At 39.3% G+C, this 21,333-nt stretch overlaps 2 protein-coding genes across 4 annotated transcripts in view; one reads left to right on the top strand and one right to left on the bottom strand.

The window, feature by feature from the left end:
• Window positions 1-192: 192 nt before the first annotated feature.
• On the bottom strand, window positions 193-8,264 carry sync (syncoilin, intermediate filament protein). Its single transcript, XM_053862766.1, has 6 exons — window positions 8,133-8,264; window positions 3,367-4,698; window positions 2,070-2,278; window positions 1,693-1,900; window positions 1,497-1,621; window positions 193-1,433 (listed from the first exon to the last, which is right to left on the bottom strand). Exons 2-6 carry the CDS (start codon window positions 4,648-4,650, stop codon window positions 1,385-1,387), a joined length of 1,875 nt encoding a protein of 624 aa, XP_053718741.1. The 5' UTR covers window positions 4,651-4,698; window positions 8,133-8,264; the 3' UTR covers window positions 193-1,384.
• kiaa1522 (KIAA1522 ortholog) overlaps window positions 5,351-21,333 on the top strand; it is a 43,770-nt gene continuing 27,787 nt past the window's right edge. For 2 of the 3 annotated variants that reach the window (XM_053862762.1, XM_053862761.1), the window contains exons 1-3: window positions 5,351-5,468; window positions 15,067-15,298; window positions 15,756-16,001. In XM_053862762.1, the coding sequence (XP_053718737.1) occupies window positions 15,292-15,298; window positions 15,756-16,001 (253 nt within the window). In that variant the 5' untranslated portion in view covers window positions 5,351-5,468; window positions 15,067-15,291. The remainder of the gene's footprint in view (window positions 5,469-15,066; window positions 15,299-15,755; window positions 16,002-21,333) is intronic. The other variant, XM_053862763.1, reaches the window with a different exon arrangement.

The raw sequence follows: 21,333 nt of genomic DNA, 5'->3' as shown, positions 1-21,333 counted from the left end.
TAGGCTATTTAATCCAGTTTGTTGCTGTACTCAAACTTTTGGTGTAATTTGAACCATACATTTCAAGATAATCGTGAATTCCATGTTTGTTTGTTTAAAAAGTAAATAAAAATGGTTCACAAAAAGAATGGTATTAGTGTGCAGTAAATGGGAGGGCCACGCGAGAGTTAAAAGATTTATTGAGTACCATTACTAGGAAAAAAAGGTGAATACGAAAACACAAGCCACTGTTCAACACATAAATGTCTAAGTTGCTGACTGAAAATACAAACATATTTGTTGGCGGTGCAAAGCATGGCATGACAACAACACAGAAATACACATAGAAGCAACCAAGTTGAGACTGTATCATGACAATAATATCCATAATGTAATGAAGGCATCCTCCACTCTCTAGTACAGGGATCACCAACCGTTTTAAAACCACCAGACAGCCGTCACTTTATGGCCACCAGTGATCCAAATGGTTACTACCAATTTGCTACATACATGCACCAGACAATGCCCATTTTAGGCCGATGCAGCCCAATTCTTAAATACATTGGAATGGCCGACGGAACGTTGACGTTTTGATTAACATGTCCAATGAAATCTGTTAGCGAGCAGCTTCCTCTCAGTGGCCGACACGTATGACAAGGAAAGCAGCCCATTGGTTCATTTTCAAACTTTCACACCTCGCTACTCCTGGATGATATTCTGCGGATTCTTGACTAAGTTTCCAGTCATTTAGATAAACAGCTGAACGTGAAGCGTCAGCGATGGGCCGAGTTACGTAAGAAAAGTGGAGGTCTGGAAGGAGAAGCAGTTTCACATGGCAGTAGGGATTATTGTATGTCATTTTGAGAGAATTTTAAGATCAATGATAGCTTGGACATACCACAACCTCTCTCCTCCCATGCAGACTGCTGAATTTGGATGTCTGGCAGCAGCAAAATCACAGTGGGTTGCCAAAGACAAATATGCCAGGGCCGTTTCTATGTCCCCGTCCAGCCCTCATCTTTCTTTATCACCCAAGACACTGCTAGTGAAAGATTTAGCTCAATAACAAACACAGTCTTTTTTCCCCATACCACAATTCCGACCCCTGCTCTAGCTGATCTCAAAATGCATGCTATGTGATAAAAACATTTGAACAATTATCATGACAAAGTCAGAGAAACAAGAAGTAACTGTCAGTAAATGTCAGTCTTGCGCTAGTGGGACTGCATGATATTTATGCTTCAATCGTTTCACATATGGGCATGCTTCTCATCAAAGGCACAGAATACAATAATGACCATTAACTGTATAAAAAGGTAACAAAAGATCTTGAGAGTCTTGTAAAGCCTAAAGTGCGGGATTCCAAATACTGCAGGTGAAAAAAAAAAGTCCTATCAAATCGAAATCACGTTTCTTCATTGTGGTCAAGTGCGTTGTGATCCCCATCTGCAGCCCTGTTGGTGAAAAGATTTTTATTATCTTATACATCCTTTGGCAAAAAAGAACTTACCACTCACCTGTAAACCAGCAGCTGTCTGGTGAGGCTCTCCTTAATCTCCTCTATATCTTGTCTTTTTCTCCTCTGGATCATCAGTTCAGTTTTCAATTCTCTGCTCTTCTCCTCCAGACAAGTCACCATTTCCTGGTTGAAAGAGATCATACTTGTTGGCTCACAAGAGTAAAAGTAAATCATTCCCCTTTTCCACCACTTACTTTATATTGTCCCAATTCTTCTCGTCTCTGCAGGCTACAGAGTTTCAGTTTCTCCTCCAAACAAACCCGGTGGAATTCGAGCTTTTGGACCTCTTCCTTTAAAGGTCTCACTTGAACTTTAAGCTGTTGGGCTTGTTCTTTGGCTTTCACAAGAGCTCCACTTGTTGCCTCTCTTCTTTTTAACAGGGCCATCAAAATAGGTTCGTACCTGCATAGAATTAAAGATGTGAGACATATTCTGCAGCTCTGCCTTGTGTATGTAATGACAATGGTAATTCATGCGTATGGCAGAGATTAATTGAAAATGCATGAAACTAACTTTGCTACATGTGTTTAGGAAGAAATAGGGAAAATTGGGAAAAGATAAGTGAGTGCACCTTTCTTCCAGCGCATGGAGACCCCCGCTCAGATACTGCTGGATGTCGCCACAGGAATGTCTCTTATATTCTGTCATTTCCTCTTGCGTACGGCAGGTCTGGCTGGTGATCTGAAGTTGTTCTTGCAGCTTCAGGAGCTGTTGCTGATGAGCTGACCTTAACTGGGAGCTTTCCTCCGTCAGCTGGAGGAGCAGAGAATGAAGCTTGTCCTAGAAGACATGCTGGAGTTTACTTTCAATAATCTCCTGTAGGTGACAGATGCAAGCGCAAGCGCACTGCCTTGATATTATGATGAACATCGATCAGTATTGTTCAGTATCCTCATGCACTCTCTCACAGTTTGATGTACATTGTGGGAAAAAATAGATAAATAAAAAATGTCCCTCTCACCCTCGTAGGGAGGTAATTCAAGGTTATTTCTCAAGCTCGGGTCCTCTGCCAGATGCCTGAGAGTTTGAGGGTTCTGCGCAGTATCTTAGCTGTTCCTAGGACTGCACTCACTCTTCAGGACTGAGGCTTCGGATGTTGTTCCTGGTGTTGATGTTGTACCTTCTGCTGGAGCCACTTTCCAATTTGAGGGTCACCCCTCAGAACGCTCCTATTTCCACGAGTACTACAGCGGTCTTTCCCTTCCACATCTGGTGGTGCGTCCAATTGGGATTTGGGTACTTCTAGTCTGTACTGGGTGCAGATGTTCCTGTACACTATCCCAACCACTTGGTTGCACCTCTCTATGTAGGCAATGTACGCTGATCCTGCTAGCATTTTACACCCTGCTGCTATATGCTGTACTTTCTCTGGGACATCTCGACACGGCCCGCACCATGGCCAGCTCTACTGTGGTATCCTCTTTGGTGTTCCCGTCCCCATCTATTTGTATGTATGTAGCAGCCAGTGTTTGGATAATGATTGACTGCTGGTGTTACCTGTCAACAGCAAACAGGTGAGATAGCCATACTGTAATTGCAGTGTATTCTGTTCATGATTCTATGATTACAACAACAAAATACACATTATGAAAGGCAATGCCAAATTTTAAGTTATTTTTTAAAAGTTATTTTTTATGTTGTATAATCATAATTATTAATGTATAATACTCTAATGTTTGAAAAATGTGTAAGAATTATTTGATTTAGTATTACGTTTTTTCCTTTCATCTCCTGACAAAAGTAAAGAACAGCTGTGGTGCTAATGGTTTGAGTCCATTTCTGATTCTTCCAGTGAATAATAACAATCAAATAGTCTGCTTAAAAACAAATCAGGCCGATGCAAATATATAACTCTTTGTGATTCCTACCTCTTCTTTGTGCAGCAACTCCATTTGGCTCTGCTGTCTGCGGAGCGTGGCCTGGCTCTGAGCACACTCCCAAGCCATGGTGAAAAGCCTTTTCTTTAGCTTCCTGAGCTCCTCCTGCAGTGCCTGCCGCTCTAGAATCACCTTCCAAACACTTTGTTCTGCTTTTGATCTTTCTTCTCTTAGAATGAGTCTGGTTCTCTTCTTCTCCTCCCGACTGACCGCCTCCACTTTTTTCATTGATGTCAATAACGCATCCACTTTGTTGGAAATCTGCTCCTCTGTCTCTTCTCCCTCCATATTTATCTCCTCTTCACCACTTTGGGTTTCTTGTTGGTCAAGTAACTTGAGTAACTCAGTGAGTAGATCTCGTCTCTGTTTCTCCAAACACTGCACTTGCTCTATATGTTCTCCAAAATCATTTCCCAATGCTGTTAATTCATCTAAGTTGGAGGCCAATTTAAACAAACTCTCAGATTTAGAGAGTATTTCTGCACCTGCTTCACTTTCCTCCATGACGTCTCCACATGTCTGCTTCATCCCTTTGCTCAACTCTAGCTGATGTTCTCTCCTCTCAACTGGCATCAATGCCACGGACATCTCTGAGCCTAAATCTGTCTCACAAATAGGTGAAATTATCGTGTCGTTTTGGCTCATTTCCTCTGCCTCATACAGTTCAGTGTCCTCTGCCTCATACAGTTCAGTGTTCAGTTGGTGGTCCATGCAACTTTGAAGCATTTTACTGATGTGCACATATTCTTGGCCTGTTGCCCAGACTTGCCGTTCCAAGTCCACACCTGTCTCTTCCATACTGTCATCTAGCATGGCCAGCATCCCCAAAAGCTGCCCCTCATATTCCATCAAGTTGTCACTCAGCTTGTTCCCAGCTGATGTGAGGGGCATGTTAGTCTTCTGGGAAGCATTTTCTGTCCTGGTGTCAATGTAGTTTGTTGAAAGATAGTTTGTAAGGACACTTGCCTCTCCATCACTGGCCTTGATTATTTTATCAGTACTTGGTGTAACACTGAGGGTTGTGTCATTGTATTTAGTAGCCATAGTGAATCCTGTAAGCTCCTCACAGCTCTTCAGTAAGTTGTCCATTTCCTGCAGGTACGGCCTCATCAGCGCGGATTGCTTTAACTGTGCTGCTGAGAAGCAAAACTCAGAGTAGTCTGTGTTTATTGTCCCCATTTCTTCTGTCTGAGGTCTACTGGCATGACCATCCTCCTCTTGTATCATGAGAGGCTCCAACTCAGATGATGAATCGCTGCTCTCCAGGTCATCCATTGCTTTTAATTCTTTCAGTGCTCTGTTTGTGGAGAACAAATTGTCATCCTTTCAAGGAAAGAAAAAGTTAGAGAAATATTAAAATGGCTATTTTTGTTAGATCTATTCTCAGTGAAATTTCATACATGATACATTGACAAGTCTGTCCTCAGAACCAGCTTAAGCTCCTGTCTGTGACAGCAACAGTAATTTAATGTTGAAGCAGTTCAACAAATGTCAGCTGCGACTTGACTATAAACACCTGGGATCAAGTGACGCTCACTAATGGTCATGCCTCACGCAGATGTGGTGTATATATTCGCTGTCAGATTATCATAACATACCACGGTGCAGATGGATGTAGCTGCCCTAATTGTGTCCTGCAAAGCATTTGCCAGCACTCCAGACACAACACAAGAGACACACACTCACAGATATACAGTGGGTCAAGCAGTATGAAACAGCACTGTAAGAGGAAAGACCCGTTGAGAACGTTTGTAGCTTGTTTCTCAAACAAGGAGCTTTTAGACACACCAGTTTCTATTCTAAAACAGCAGTTGATGCTACCGCGCACTAGTCACACGACACTATCACTGCTCGAGCTACAATCATAAATCTCATTTTATGATCTTTTTTTGTTGTTGTTTTACACGTTTGGTTTATCATCTCACGTATGTCCGAGTTGGCCTGGAACGCAGCACGCCGGTGTGAGGCGCTCCGACCAAACTCAAACTAGCATTGATCAGGCTAATGTTTGGGTAGCCGTCGCGGGGCTCTCCAGAGCCTCCCCAAAACATACCAGCGTTTCAAGTCGAACCGAAGCGGGTGCATTATTTCAGGTAAGACAGGCGCTCGACACCTGTATCTGAACAGTTAAAACCTGACACGGACATGAAAAGGAAGGTGCCTGACAGCAGACACATCGGGTGTCATGTAACTTAATCGCTTGACAGTTTGGCAGCACTCACCACTTGATGGTCCATTAAATCTATAATAAAACTTTCAAAAATTCAAACTTTAAAGTAATGTTCAAAGAAATTATTGACATGTAATAGTCAGCTGTTTCCGTTAAGGGAATGTGGAAAGAACATAATAAGAACGACAACAATCAAACTGAGGATAATTACTGATCTCTTGACGTTTATATTTCTCCTTGCGTTCAGTCATTGTAAGGTAATAATGAACAGTTTTTGGCTGAAAATATTGATTGTAAAGTACACTTACTTTCTTTATTAAATGCTAAGTAATGAATCTAAACAAGTGCTGTACATAAATTTATGTGACTGAAGTTATATATTTGAAATATACATAGAAATATATAAATATAAATGTGATGGTTGAGAGAATGATTACTAGCAGTATGAATGTTGTCAGTTGTTTTATGTCCTGATAAGGTTCATATTGTTTTAAAATTTCTCAATGCTGGAAAATAGTTTGTTCCTAGAGACACCTGCTTCCTGGTTGATTACAAACTTAGGTTTTAATACATGACCCTTAAAAAGTGGAGATCTATTTTTATTTTATTTTTTGCATTATTTTGGCTAGAACAATATATTTACTTTATGAATTATTCCTGGAGAATTATTTTTCATCTTTGAAGGAGATTGTCCAAATATACATACAATCTTCAGAGAAAAGTTAAACTCTTTGTCAGACAGACAGAATTTAAAGTGTGTTTCTTTGTGTGTGTTTCTTTGAACACTAAAATGTCCGAAACAGATTATGTGAGCACTTTATAGAATGAAACATACCATACATGACAAGAAGCGAATATAGAAAGAACCACCAGCTTTTTGACTTCAATAGAAAGTCAGCCCTTGTCATCGGTTCTGTTTATAATTTTATATGAACAGAATTAAGTTGCATAGCCTGTGAGGTATTTTGGCTTGTAACGCCGAGACCTTCTACCCGTGAGGTTATATGTAGCTGAATATACAATATAGAGCGGTGTTTTTCAACCTTTTTAAGCCACAGTGTTCTCTAATGAAATTGTAGAAAATCCCGATTCATTTGTTGAAATTGTACTTACTGACACTTGGCTATGTTGTTATGCTATTTGCAGAAAATGAAATCATCTGTAGTTAGGGGCAATAAGGCAACAATGTCATATCACATTTTTTAAAATGTTGAAGTTATAATTTTGATTCATCTTGTATTTTTAAGTTTTTTTGAGACTAATTTGCATGTTTCTGCTTAGTTCAACCAAGTCTTAAACAGTCCTGAAAGGCAAAAAAATCTGACAATATGAAATGAATATGAAAAATGCTTCCTCCAGCTTTAGGATATTGTTCAAGTATCTTCTTCAAGTTTTCTTTTCCTTATATGAAGACACATTTAGATTTTTTTGTGAGAGGCAGCGCATCAGCATAGATCTGTAATTCATCGAATGTGACCAAAACAATCCATACAATCTTCTTACTTTGACAGATATGATATGGCACCGCTCTATCTCCAGACAAATTCAGGAAAATAGTGTGACGGTCTCTCACCGCACAATATTGACAATATTGAAAAATATTGACATACTAGTTGAGGCTCAGTTTAGTTCACTCAGTCTAAGACCATGGTTCTCTGACAGCAAAGGGTGCAATGTCCAGGTTGCAACTGTCTTTCTCACTAGTAAGGGAGGGATGGAGCGACAAATGGACAGTGTTCAAGCTGTCAAGCTGTTTTTGCAAATGAATCATTTTTAATTTAATGGTGAAAATGTTTGTATCTTTGCCTATAGCATGCTTTGGGCAGTGACTGTAAGAGGTTTATAGTACACCTGCTCCAGGTCACGTGTTCTGGACATTCCAAACTGAGAAAGAAGCCTGGAGTTAGACCCATGACTGTCTGTAGAGATTACGTCTATTGGTTTCCTTTAACCCAGAAAATCTGGAGGAGGTCTCTGGACCGACTGAAGTCTGGCAAACTGACATTTTTTTTGTTGTGATTGCATCGTAATTTTTTATTGACTTCCGTGATTCATATTTCTAGTGAGTGCCATATGTGAAGGTTTCAGTTTTTCTGAAGTTTGCTTTTGACTATTTTAATTCATAAAAACAAAATAAATATATTATAGGACATTGTTTTCTGAAACCCTAACAATTGTATTTTAAATGGAGTTACAAATTTCAATGTATTTATATGACAAAGAACTTAGTTTTAGTGTCCATATCTTCGACCTGACTGAATCACACTTCCGTGTGATACATCCTGTAAAAGCATTGGCAAAAAAAAAAGAAACCTTTATGAAATTGTGGTCCACATTGGAGCACTGCGGGAATTTCATATTTCAATGTAATCCTTATTTTATAGAAGCAGTAACTTTAGTTTCCAGTGAAGGCAAGCTCTTTCTGTTTGACAGTTATATGTGACTGTCCCTCTTGGGAGGAAGACCAGCTGTCAGGACAAACACAGAACATTCCCTAACCACAGAGCTTTTGCTGTTTCTTACTAAGCTTTGCTCAAAATATTTTATTACAAAACAACATAGAAACATTGCATTAAACGGGACTTACTTCCTTCTGTAGCTGGATGTTTGTCTCCCTGATTCATTCTGGTGCCAAAACTGAGAGAGCAGGAGTGGAGTGTGCTGAGTCCAAGAGAGAGAAAGCGGAATGGCAAGTCCCCTCACCCTCTCTCGACGCTCCCTCTTTCTCAGTCAGCAGGGAACTATGTGTGACCATGACGACCTCAAATCTGTTTAGGTTTATTTATAAGCAAACGGCTGCAAGGAAGAGGATCCAAGAGTTTTTTTATCTGGGTCAGGCACAAGTTGAGAACTAAAATGAATGACAAAGGGTGGTGTCAGTGATGCTCTGTGGTGAAGAAGATTTATTTAACAATATGCATGTTTAAAAATACAGCATCTTAAAGCTGGGGAGGAGTCCAATATGGCTGTTGGTGATTATGATCATGATGAGGGAGAACATGGTCACAGAATTCCAGCCGTGCCTCCTCATTATCCTGACATCTTTAAATAGCCACTTGCGCTTTTCGGGTTGCTTCCCGTGGGAGGATTGGTTTTCCACTGAACCTCTGACCCTGACAATAGACCAACAGGTGGTGTTGTGCAGCTTATGAACTGGGGAAATTGAAGGGGAACTCAGACTGCGGGTGTATTAGGAGAATTGACGATTGTGAAAAATGGGTTTAAAATGCCATATAATCTAGTTGGTAGGTGAGTGGGGCCCCATGTCGTCCTTTGGCAGACCAAGACCACTTCATGCACACCTATGTAGTCATTGCATTTGAGTCAAAGAAGCAAATGCATGTCAATCCTTGTGTGTTTATTTTCTTTCCTTTATGCTGCAACAGTGTCTTGTAAAATAGCATTCTTTATCGTGTTTCATCACTTTATCTATTAATGTCCAATATTACTGTATGGCACGCAATATTTTTGAAATCAAATTTATCCATGTTGTTATAAATATACTCATCTGCATCTCATAACATTGAGGTAAAAATATTTATTTACTTCATACACAGGCTTTGTTCAACAGTGTAGCTGTAAAAGAAGAATCTCTCTCTCTCTCTCTCTCTCTCTCTCTCTCTCTCTCTATATATATATATATATATATATATATATATATATATATATATATATATATATATATATATATAATCAAAATAATCTTTCCCACAGAGGCTCAATGTACATAAAATTTAAATCAATTCATCATTAAAAATATTTATTTACTTCATACACTGGCCTTGTTCAACAGTGTAGCTGTAAAAGAAGAATCAGATAAATATATATACCTAAATATATATATAGCCTCTGTGGGCCACATAAAATTAGTTTGGAAGATTATGTTGAACATATACATATATATATATATATATATATATATATATATATATATATATATATATATATATATATATATATATATATATATATATATATATATATTGGAAAAAGGGGGTCAATGTACATAAAATGAAAATCAAATGGGTTCAAGTGAGATATAAAGTAGATCACAAACACAAGTTGATATCATGGACCTACAAGTTCATGGCCAGCAAATGGCTTCCAGATATGAATAATTCATCTGGAAAATTCCTGAAAAATGACACACGTGAAAGGGGATTTGGGAAAGCAGGTGAATGTTGGTGGTTCAATAACAAAATCAGACTGCCTACTGAGTTGTCAACTTGTGGTGGACGATGTATGACAAATTCAGTGTCATACTCTGGTTTACCACTAGACGGAGCAAAAGCCTTATGTGAATCACCTCAGTCTGTATTAGGCAGCGTTGAGCTGCTCAGCTGGATTTATTCACTGACGGGGGACTTTGAAAGTGAAATACGTTATATTTGCATTTCTGCAGTCAGTGTTTATCTGCCCTAATGACGAATGGGCATGGGCGTGTCTAGGCATTTTCTTCTGTTTCAGCCCCATCTGATAGCCAAGTTCCTTGGTACAAACTTGACAAAAACATGGTGTCACTGATCTGTTGTAGTTGACCATCACATTTTCTGTTTTTATGATTTTCTTGTACTGTGTGTGTTGTGTTTAGTATGGAACGATGCTAAAATTGTGCATTGTTTGCCCAACTTCAGATTACTGTTGCCAACCTCAGGCTTCGGAAGGTCGATCTCAGCACACTGTAATTTTCTTGGAGCTCCCAAAAAATCTCTCGCATAAGGGGAAAACCAAAAATTGTTCCAGGACCGAACAACAAATTACGAAAATCATCAAGTTGTTTTCCATTTGATTTATAAATGTTGCAACATACTGTAATTTAGAAATAAAAAAAAACCTTAATTCTATGAAATTGCTGCTTACAGGTTACGCTTGGTTGAAATATCCAGCTGATGAAAGTTTTATCATGGTTTATGAGTAATGAATGCAATGTGAAAAATATGAATGTAAAATAATGTTACAATACAGGAAGAAGGAGGTGAAAACATTTTGGTGTTGAAGGTCAGAGGTAAAGTTTGTTGGGACCTGTGGACTGTGGAGATGTTGAGGTAAATCCTTTGCTCCCAGGCACGTTGTCAGCAATTTATTGCAGGACTCTGACAAACTACTGATTTGTTTGTTTAGGTCTTCTGACTATGTCCTGCAGGTTATCTGATAGCCACAGATATCTTATCTACATTCTCCCCTTCACCACTACATTGCTCTAGTAAGTGATGTTTAGTGACAGTGAACATATTTTAGTGTTTGTTTTCATGAGTGTCTTTCAGCCAGCATTCTGTCACTGTCATCAGGAGACCAATGTTTGAAGCAGTTGGCTGGTCCTGGTCTTGAGGGAGCTCTGAAATGAATGGTGTCAGGGTCCTTGAATGCTCCGATATTTTCCACTCTGCTGCATTATGCCTATTTAAGAGGACAGATTGGAAGGGCACTTACATGTTGTTTTAATTACACCCACATTTACTTGTTTTCCAGGGAATGGCTTCATATGACTTTTTCTGGAACATGAAATTTAAAAAACAGCACTCCGGTTTCCTCCCACAGTCAGAAGAATTTATGCACATGAGGGCTGTGTTATGCACTGGCAACATGCACTGGTTAGAAAAGGATTGAGTGATGTTATGATGATGTTTCATAACAGTTCAGTCATCATTTTTTCAGTCATTATCATTTTTATCATTATTTATCGTCACCTAAACAGGGAATGCTGCTTTTGCAATGCTCACAGAACTGGCTGTGACACCCAGCTGTCACAGAGGTCACATTAGGTCCCATACTCTGACGTCACTGTATTAGCCGACCCCGCTGTGATAAAAAAAAACAGACATATTGGCTGTAAGTAAAAGACAAAGTAAAAGAGAAAGATGGATGGATGGAAAGTTGTGGCTTGTTTTTGTCCAGCAGCAACCACACCCTCTCAGGAATTCCTGCTGCAAAAATATCTTGTGTCATCAGTGTAGAAGAGCAGATCATCCGTGTCCAAACAAAGGGAAGTTTTCTTTTCTCCTGTGTTCTGCAGTTATTCATAGGGATCTGTTCGGAAAACAGAACATACAGATGATAGTGCCAAAGAAAAGTATGTATACACGTATGTCTTTAAAAGTGATGGCTCCGTTGAATTTAAGTGCAGGAGATTTCTCTTCTATTTTGAATGAGAAAAATATATAAGGTGATACGGGTGCATGGCTACGACTTTGATTCAATTTAATAAATATGAATCTACCTGGTTAATATATAATTAAAATATTCCAATCAGTGCCTTCAGTGTTATCAAGGTTTGTATTTGGAAATGTGCAACAAAAGTCAAATATTATTTTCACTTTGATGATTACTACGAAACTAAGACTCTTACTGAAGTGTTTGTCAATGTTGTTAAAAAAAATGGAATTGCACATCATGATGTGATATTAGGATCGACTTGTGGACTTGCAGAAGTCTGGTTGATTCTTTTTTTTCCCAATAATTTCTAGTAATAATTTCTATGAGTACCATGGAAGTGTTCAGTCATAGTAGTACTCAGGGAGTAGATGGTACTGTACAGTATGCCACAGATAAACCTACTCTGGTGAAAAAATAAAAAGAAGACTTTTCCTAAATGCAAGATGTTTCTTAAAGATTGTTAGAGTACAGGTCTATAAGGCCACAAGGACAATGGCCTGATCATTAAGAAGGAATAGTTGTGAAAAATAAATAAAATATTAAAGCGTCTCAAGCTTTCAGCCCAGTAGTTTCTGGTGTCAGTTGTTCTTCCAAATGATGACTTAAAGCAGACTGCCCAACTGGTTACACAATGGCTTAAGAAAACAGTCCGAAGAGCCCGCTTCAAAATACAAGCTAAAAATGTCCTATAGGATTTTTTTCTTGCTGCATGAATGAGTGAATGCTTCCTTCTGTGAGAAACCACTTACTTTCCATAAATGGGCAAGGATGAGTATTCATTCACTCTTGCTGCACTCGTTCCTGTACTTGATTGCCATCTTAAACCTTATTGAATTTTCCCACTGAGGTGCCAATAAAAGATATGTAATCTGACCTCCATGGTTAAGGAAGATCGATTTCCAAACTAGATGTATCAATGGACCAGTTGCGACTTGTCCGTGCAAAGGTGAGCTGATTGACTGCTGATGGTCCAGGTCAGCAAGATCTCCTGTGGACTACCTACATGGAAATCCCACGTGTCTTAGATACGACCACAGATACTGTATACTCTCCAGCAATTCATCTCCCTCATTTAAAAACACTCATGATGCGATTTATGTTGCATCACTTTGGGTTCAGTTGTCTTTGTTGATATTAGAGTCTGTGTGGACATTGCTGTGTCTGTGCAGTTTTGTGCTCCTGGTGATTGTGAGCAAATTGTTCCCTGAAGGGCTCATAAAGAAGACTGTACCTCGTTTTGCAACATGTTGCAGCTTTGTCCTTCTGATGTGCGCTGTGAAATTGATGCTCTCAGATGCCACATTATTTGTTCTGCTCTTGGGAGCCATGAGTGCCCAGGGTAAGACGGCAGGAGGGTGCACGAGAGCTCACTTATTTTCTTCATCATCTAGAAAAAACTTTTCTTTGTCAATTCTCCGCTTTTTATAGACTTAAAACCCACATGTAGCCACTGGATTCTTTTTCAGCCTCAATACTGCAGGGCAAAGCTGTTGAAAGAATGGAGAGATGAATTCTGAATCATCACTCAAAAATGATTATTACAGGCCATGTTTCTGTTTTTGTCTCTACATCCCACTCCTCCAATCTTTCGTTTTTGTGAAGCATTTATGAGTGGAAACAATGGTAAAGATGTGAGCAGTTTTTCATTTGTGTCTAGATCATTGTAGAAGCAAACGGACGCAGTGTTGAGACTGACTTGATGTTATGAAGTTATAACAAAAAATAAAGCAAATGTGCATAAATAAATGAATAAATAAATACTGTATTTCATTTATATAAATGGCCCACAGTTGATTTACAATAAAGATAAATGTAGTTGTCTGTTTTTCACTCAATATGGGTTTCAAAAACATTTTATTGGCATTTTTTTATCTTTTGAAATCACAGACATACAATACAGCCATTATTATGTATATATTTTTTATTTACATTTGATCATAATAACCAAAAACGCATTTCAAATGTATGATGTTGACATTGTTTAATAATCATATCTTTTTGAATTTCCCCACTGTGGGACAAAAAAAAAAAGATATCTAAAGTGGGAGATTTCTATATAATATTATGTCTGTTTTATGTGTGATCTATTGTGTTTGAATTTCTTGATTCTACAATGAATGATCTGTTTTCTACATTGTTATAATCCCTGATGTTGAATTCGAAATAGTTTGTGTAATATGGGTACTTATTATTTTTTGACGTGTGTAACAATGACCTTGTGTGGAAACTCTCACTGAAGTGGGGTTACATACTGCATCAGGTTACGCACACGACTTGTATTGTGATTGTGATTAGTCAATGAGATTGTTTACACATTGTTGCACAATTTAGTACGGGCAAAAAGAAAAAAAACATAAAACAAAAAAGCAAAGGAAGAGGTGGACTGTTGAGTTGAGCAGTTTTTGTTATTTCCAGTGCTCAGCTTTAAGGGCAAAAGAGAGGACGAGTTAGGGCAGAAAGAATGTGTCTGTTGAAGGACAAAGGCCGGTTGAGAATCATAATGCTGGACTCAGAGAGTGAAGCTTATCCCAACCGGCAGTGTGGATTTCCTGCCCGCAGCCTCTTTTCACTCTCCTTTAACACACACTGGGCAACTATTGACACACTGATGCTTTTAGAAATCGACTTGATGGCTTTTTTATGTTTGTGTGGTTAGTTAGCTTGATGAGACCAGTTATGAAACTGAACCAATAACGTTTAAATGTAATCTTTTTTCATAGAGGTTGGTAAACAAGCTTTTTTTTTTGGCCTATGGAGCCAATTGGCAAATACTAATTCACTCTAGGCACCATTTCCTGAGTAGTTACTTTGACTTTGACTTTCTTTATTGTCTGAAACATATCACTATATTATGGCAACGAAATTTTGGTCTGAGGCCTCCGCTTTCCAAAAGTCGGTTTACAGTGTCAACACATTGTTAAAATATTAAGTGAACGCATCACATTGTAGATGGCTACATCTCTACTGGTTTAATTCATGTCTGATTTGATGTCCCACACTGTAAAAACAGTGTTGCTGCCATCCAGCCAGAGGAAGAGGGTGTGTGTTTTCGTTGTTATTTCTATGGAAACATTCTAACATTTCAGTCTGTTGAGCATCATTGACACAAACTGTGACTCATTTCAACCCATCCCATCCTCTGACTGCCCAACTTATATTGTGTCAAGCAAAGGACAAACAACCAGCAGTCCAAATAAATGTGTGGCGGATTCTTGATGATTGTCATAATGTGGAAGTTTTTATATTTATCCTCTCTTGAAGGCCAAAATATTTTTTGGTGAAAATGACTTCTTTAAAAAATGAAGTGTACATTTGTTCATTCAGTTCAACAACTTTTGCACCCCATGTGTACGTCTCCTCCATTACAGTTGGGGTCAAAGGGCGATGTAAATGTGGTCAAGAGGCTCGTCTGAAGCATAAGGAGGAGCTGTAAGAGGTGGGAGGAGAGACTGGCTCCTGTTCAGAGGGAGGAGCTTGGTGAGCATGATGGAGCTTCATTCACTCTGCTACACAGACATGCACACATAAACACAGACAGTTCGCTCAGACTGAACTCCGGCGGAGAGGGAAGACAGGAGCACAAGAGGTGACACATGCTGAGTAAGTACAAATTCTGCTGTAATATGATAGGTACACAGAATTAACCGATCTTGATCAACATTGTAAACAAAAACGTGCAATGCTATACATGAATGTAACACACACTACTGATGTGAACCACATGTCACACTACCATACATATACACACACACACACGCCCAGACATGGTTGTCCAGCTCTGTCCCAGGGGGCTTCTGCACTACCAAGCACAAAAATGACTGGGAAGAGTGGAAAATTCAGGCAACTCACACGTTGAAACAGAACTGTATGAGAGCAATGTTTTTGATTAAGTCTGAACTTATTTTTTTTCAGTGGTTCAAGTATAACTCTGGTCCATCTCATCTTACTGATGTTGTTTCAGACAGACACAGCCTCTAGAAAACAACTAAGATTTGTTCACCCTCTACTTTTTGAGCTGCTCCTGACTCAGTGAGTGACACCTGGTCTCGTTTCCCAGGTCCAACCACCAGGATGTCCCGGAGGAGGTCCACTGGAGATCTCGTACCCTGGGATATCACAGAGGTGTTGGTGAAGGAGGCAAGAGCTCAGCGGAGCCAGAGGAAGACAGGAAGTTCACTAGGGCAAGCGTTGAGTTGGTTAAAAGGCAGTCGAAGGAAGAAGAACTTTGGCAATGGACCTTATCGGAATGATGTTGCTGTGAGGGATGGAAAAGTATCAACAAAGAGTCATGGCTCTGGAAAAGGTGAGCCGAATTCTTCTTATTATTTCATACCACCCACCACTCATTTCTTACACTTTAAAGTCCAATTGTCCAGGTACTTTTAAGCATAAAACATGAATCTATGCTCATATACTGTAGATGTAGATTTGTTGGAGGATGGATGCACGGTTCTGTTTAGATTAGATAGATGGTCTTGTAGTTTTTATTGCAGAAGCTTCCAAAATAGAGTTCAAAACATCAACCTGTGCATTTAAAATTAGTACTTCCTATGCTCGTAGTTATACAAAGCAGTTATGATATGATCATAAAGGCGTTCTATGTATTCGGAAACATGCTAGCAAATAATACTGCGTGTATCTTGAAAACACCACAGTAGAAAGATTATTTTGTTCCAATCAGTGAACTTGTTAAAGACAGGTCTGGACTGGTGTGTGTATTTAGATTTCAATGTCATGTCATTTCTAGCTTCATTATATTGTGAGCAATACTAACACACCAACAAGCCACGCCAACATGCTGTCATGACTGCAGTGGTCAGTCATAAGTGTTTTCAGTAAGGAAGGCAGTGTTCCTGAAATGCTTGCGTTTTAAGCTGCTGAGTGAGTTGGTGCTGGTCCTGGAACAAAGGTCTGAGTATGCTTTTTTGTGTTGATAACAATCATAGTAATATATTAAGGGTTACAGAAGAAGAGCTGGAAAACAGATTTGCAAATGTTTGCCACTAAAGTATTGCAGAACATGTGTTTGGTTTTACAAATCATCTTCATGTGGGCCAGAAGATTTCTCCCAGTGGGATGAGAGAACTTCCCCGCTTCACATTGGCTCGTGAAAGCACTGTGGTATTCCCCCAAAACTACTGCAGAGCACCTACTCATACACAGCCATTGCAGGAGGCTGACGTACTGTTGCAGCTGCATGTATGATATTTTCATACGTGAAGGGAATCTTCATGACATTATGCACAGCTTTCACGTCAATAAAAACCAATGTGTCTATTAGCTCAAGACTAACCGATGATGGAGTTTAGTTTCTTTAACAAGTTAATTTATGATTATTTAAGATCACTCACGTAGTTAGACATGTTTTTCATTGAGAGTAAATGTTTATTGAGTATTCTGATGTCTTTGCATTCCAAAAAAATCACACCAAGCAAGACATTTTTAATCAACTACTGATCTGTATAAAGAAAAACCGTGAATCACTGTACCAGATTGATTTCAATCCTCATAAACATGCGGTATCACTTTCATGAACTTATAAACATGTAATATCACTGTCATGAACTTGAATAACATTAGAGAAAGCACTACAGCACATTAAATATAAAAAATACTGCATATACATTAAAGCTAACACTGTGCTTGATGCTTGACACAACTGATGAAGAAAGTGATCACATAAAGAGCATAGCATAAGACACATAACATACATAAGACCAATGGGTCGGACAGTCCAAATCATTTTTGACCAGTGTTGAACTGCTCCTACTTAGTCATCACGCCAGATTTTCCACTATGACGCCTCCATGATGGAGTGGGTTGCCAGATTTTTTATTGCATTCTCTTTTTTTTTCCTTTCATTTGTGATTCAAAAACACATTGCATTTAATTTAATTTGAAGTGAAATAATCATTCACACCTGCTGCATGTTGTCTGACTCACACACCACTATTCAGCCTTGCTTTTCACTTTAATGAAAGTAGAAATATCTTGCATAAAGGCGTTATAGGAAGATGAGGAATAACAAATGATGTTTATAAAGTTAGCTTAGCCAAAAGTGTTTTGAATATTTTATTATGCTGCCGGCTGGGTAATACCCGTATGTTGTGGAGAGTTTCGAGAGCACAGGGCTTGGATATGTTATCATCCGCACATCAGTCCAGAGATACCAAACACAAAATGATTAAAGTCTGTGATGCACATGTAGACAGATAGCGATACTGAAGTCTAATCCCTCTTCTGTTTACTGATGCCTTTGCTTTGTTGGCAGACAAGAGATTAACTGCATTTCTTGTTTTTGTTGCCCCTGAAATGAACTTCAATCTTTGCTCATTTTGAAGTGTAATTGGACAGATATTTATATTATAAATGTTTAAATAAAATTGCTGTTGAAGAACAAGATTGATGATATTACAGGTATGTACTGCAATGATTTTGCTCCCCAGTAACTACTGATATCAGACTAATAGAATGGCAATGTTCACCATTTTGCAATCACTTTACTTCTTTATGGAAAACGGTAGTAAATTCCTTTTGATCCACAGCACTTAAAACACGCCACAAATAATATTTGAGTGAAGGCTCCTGGGATCAAATCAAAAGCCCTCTGGCACCATTTACTTATACGTGGAGAGATCTGGAGTGTTGGATTAGAAGTATTTGTTGCTTAAATGTGAATGCACAAAGATGTGTTGGTGCCTATGGTGCTGAGATATTGAAGTAGAAAGGAGATATTGCCAAATCTGTTTTAGGATTATTTCTTAGCACATTTGATAAGTGGAAATGCATTCAGAGAGCTCAGAACTCAAACCTTTGTTTTCTGCATCTCATCATCTCTAATGTAATGAGAGATTGACAACAGCATCTTTAAGGCTACCTTACAAAAAGCAGTTTTTGGGATCTCAATATTGCATGGCATTTATTAACTGAATAATTATGTATGTAGCTCTACTCCTCACTAACGGGCCATCAGAAAGTTTCCATGACTGAAACGCGTGACTGTTTGTATCATGCTGCCCACAGCGTCAGAAAATACCACAGAGGGCGGAACATATTGAAAGCCTAATGCATCAACACGCAATGCTGAAGGCTGCCTCCTGTGTCAGTATAGGATCCAAAAATCCACTTTCCCAATGTCAATATATTATGTCATGGGAGTGAGGATGGATGACATCGGTGCTCATCCATCCAGGAATAAAGTGAGCATCTCCTTCACATCTATCACATGAACACATCCGTCTACATCTGGAGCATTTATTTTGTTCTGTTTATGTCCCTTTTTGGGTGGAATCTGCCCATGGTACTGTGAGATCCAGGGAAACGTAGGATGGGTCAACAGTCAGTGGTCGGGGAGCTATAGTCGGGCAACCCAACACTTAACTGTTAGGGGCATGCGGCTCACTTGCAGACACAAAAAATGGTTCACAATTCAAACGTCTTAGGGTAAAACACAACATTCATATATTGACTCTGACGTGGCGTCTGGGCCGTCTGGTTCATCCACCCACATTAACTTGGTCCAAGTCAGTGAATCTGGTGTTAACAGAGTGTGTGTTTGGGAGAGCGATATCATTTAAACAGAGGGAGTGTTGTTTCCATTGGGTGACAGATGTGTTCATTTATTCACCAGCATGAGCTGCTAATGCCTGAGCTCTCCATATGAACCAAGCTTTTGTTTTCCGTTTTCTGGTGCACATTGTCTTGTCAATAACAGGTGAGGAGTAGTCGTTCAAGTAATCAATATTCTGTCTTTATGAACTTGCTGGATCAATAAGCCAGTCTGATGAGAACAAAACATTGTACAGCAAATGCCTGCAATGGCAGTCACAAGACTGTTTTGTGTTGAATCATCCTTTGTCACCTTGTTTGCACACGAGAGACAACAATGGTTGTTATTTTTGTGTTGAACACATTTCATATATATATATATATATATTCCATGCCGCAAGTTTGGCGACTAGCGAGATGAAGATAACCATGAGATTATGCCGGTAAACAAATGTGGGTGCCAAGCTACAGCTGCAAAAGGGTCGAGAATCTGCACATTTCAATCATAAATAACCATGAACCTTTTTCATGGAAACCAGTGTGATGACACTACGAGTAGAGCATTATACAGGCACTAACAATCTGACATTTTGGGCGTCCTGCTGAGAAAAGACTGGGCGTCCATTTTTTCATGTTTTGTCCTCAGGACGTCCAGACGCCCTCCTAGCTAAAAGTATGGGTGTGAATATTACTTTGCATACTCTTTTCTGGTTGGGTCTCAACTTATGTGACGGTGTGTTGAGATGAGAGGAAATCACAAAATTGTAGACCCCGGTAAGCGAAAGCTTTCTCAATGCAGTTATAATTCTTAACACACAATTGTGCACATACACAGGTCTCTTTTTCTGTTTCACCCGATCATTACTGCGCAAAATGGTTTGTGCAGATTATGTCTGTGCAGCAACGCTGTGGCCATGCTGGTTCAACTCTCTTATTATACAATCACAATGTGTGGGGTGTGTGTGTGTGTGTCGGTGGTGCTCAGTATTTGTGTGTCAGAGGCATATTGCTGATCCCTGGGTGGTGCCCTGCTCATGGTAACGTTCATCATCAGCAACCCAAGGGATTTCGAAATCACCAAGTTGGTCTGGCCACGTTTGAAAAAGTGAACCAATGTCTGGCTGTTCTAGTGTGTCAGCTACAACCAAACAAAATGTTTTTGTATAAAAAATGCAGAAGCTATAGAGTTCAAAAGCTATAGATTTTTATCATCAGTAACCCAACATGCTGCCCATGGACAAGTACCCACAGGGACAGTGACAGTAGCAGAACATCTCTAAAGAGTACTTTCAGTTCTCTAGTGAAAATGTTTCTGAAATCTGTTCAATGTTTTAGTAGAACATTGCTGATAATTACTGCTAATATGCTGTATCTGAGGTAACCTAGGCAACTTTTCCCAAGTGCATGTCAAAGTTTTGTGATGCAACCTAAGCATATTTGGTTTATTTTGGAGGTGATATGACTCCTTGTTGTGTTTTGTAGCTCTTGTTAAGACTGGCTGATCTCTTAGATAACAAGAAGTTGGCTGTGAGGGACATGAGCGCTGACATGATTCAGCCAGTAGCTCACTCTCCCATCATCCCTTCTCCTGTCATGTCACCCGTCAAGTAGGGAAGCTGCCATTTGGCTTTTTGGCTCTGCTTGATTAGTGACCTACTTCAGTCGTCTGTTGGCTTCTTTAAATGATCTGAAATAATCAGTTCAGTCAATATCCAGCTCATCCTAAATTCACCTGCGTATATTGTGACGATATGTGCTGATGAGATGAGAGCTGAGGTATGGTTCTTGGGAGCCACACTTGCTGCTGTAAGTTCTCCCACACAGGAAGGTTTTGAGTCTCTCTTTTGGGAAACACTCAATAATACATAACACATAATAAACAGTTACTCTCAGGAAAGCCAATCTTGGATGGAAATCCAACCTTGGGGAGTGCACTTGTAGAAACTTCCTCCTTACAAGCAAAATAAAGCACCATCGCATTCTCCTCACCTTGACAGCGCCCTCATCATTCTGGTCGGTCCATGGCTGAGCGTTTCTCATCACAGTACAGTACAGAAACTATGGCAGTTTTGCATCGGTTGGAAGTG

The sequence above is a fragment of the Synchiropus splendidus genome, chromosome 4 (genome assembly GCF_027744825.2).
Source record: "Synchiropus splendidus isolate RoL2022-P1 chromosome 4, RoL_Sspl_1.0, whole genome shotgun sequence".
NCBI lineage: Eukaryota > Metazoa > Chordata > Actinopteri > Syngnathiformes > Callionymidae > Synchiropus > Synchiropus splendidus.
The sequence above is the reverse complement of the archived record's forward strand: the minus strand, read 5'-3'. Positions and strand labels throughout refer to the sequence as shown.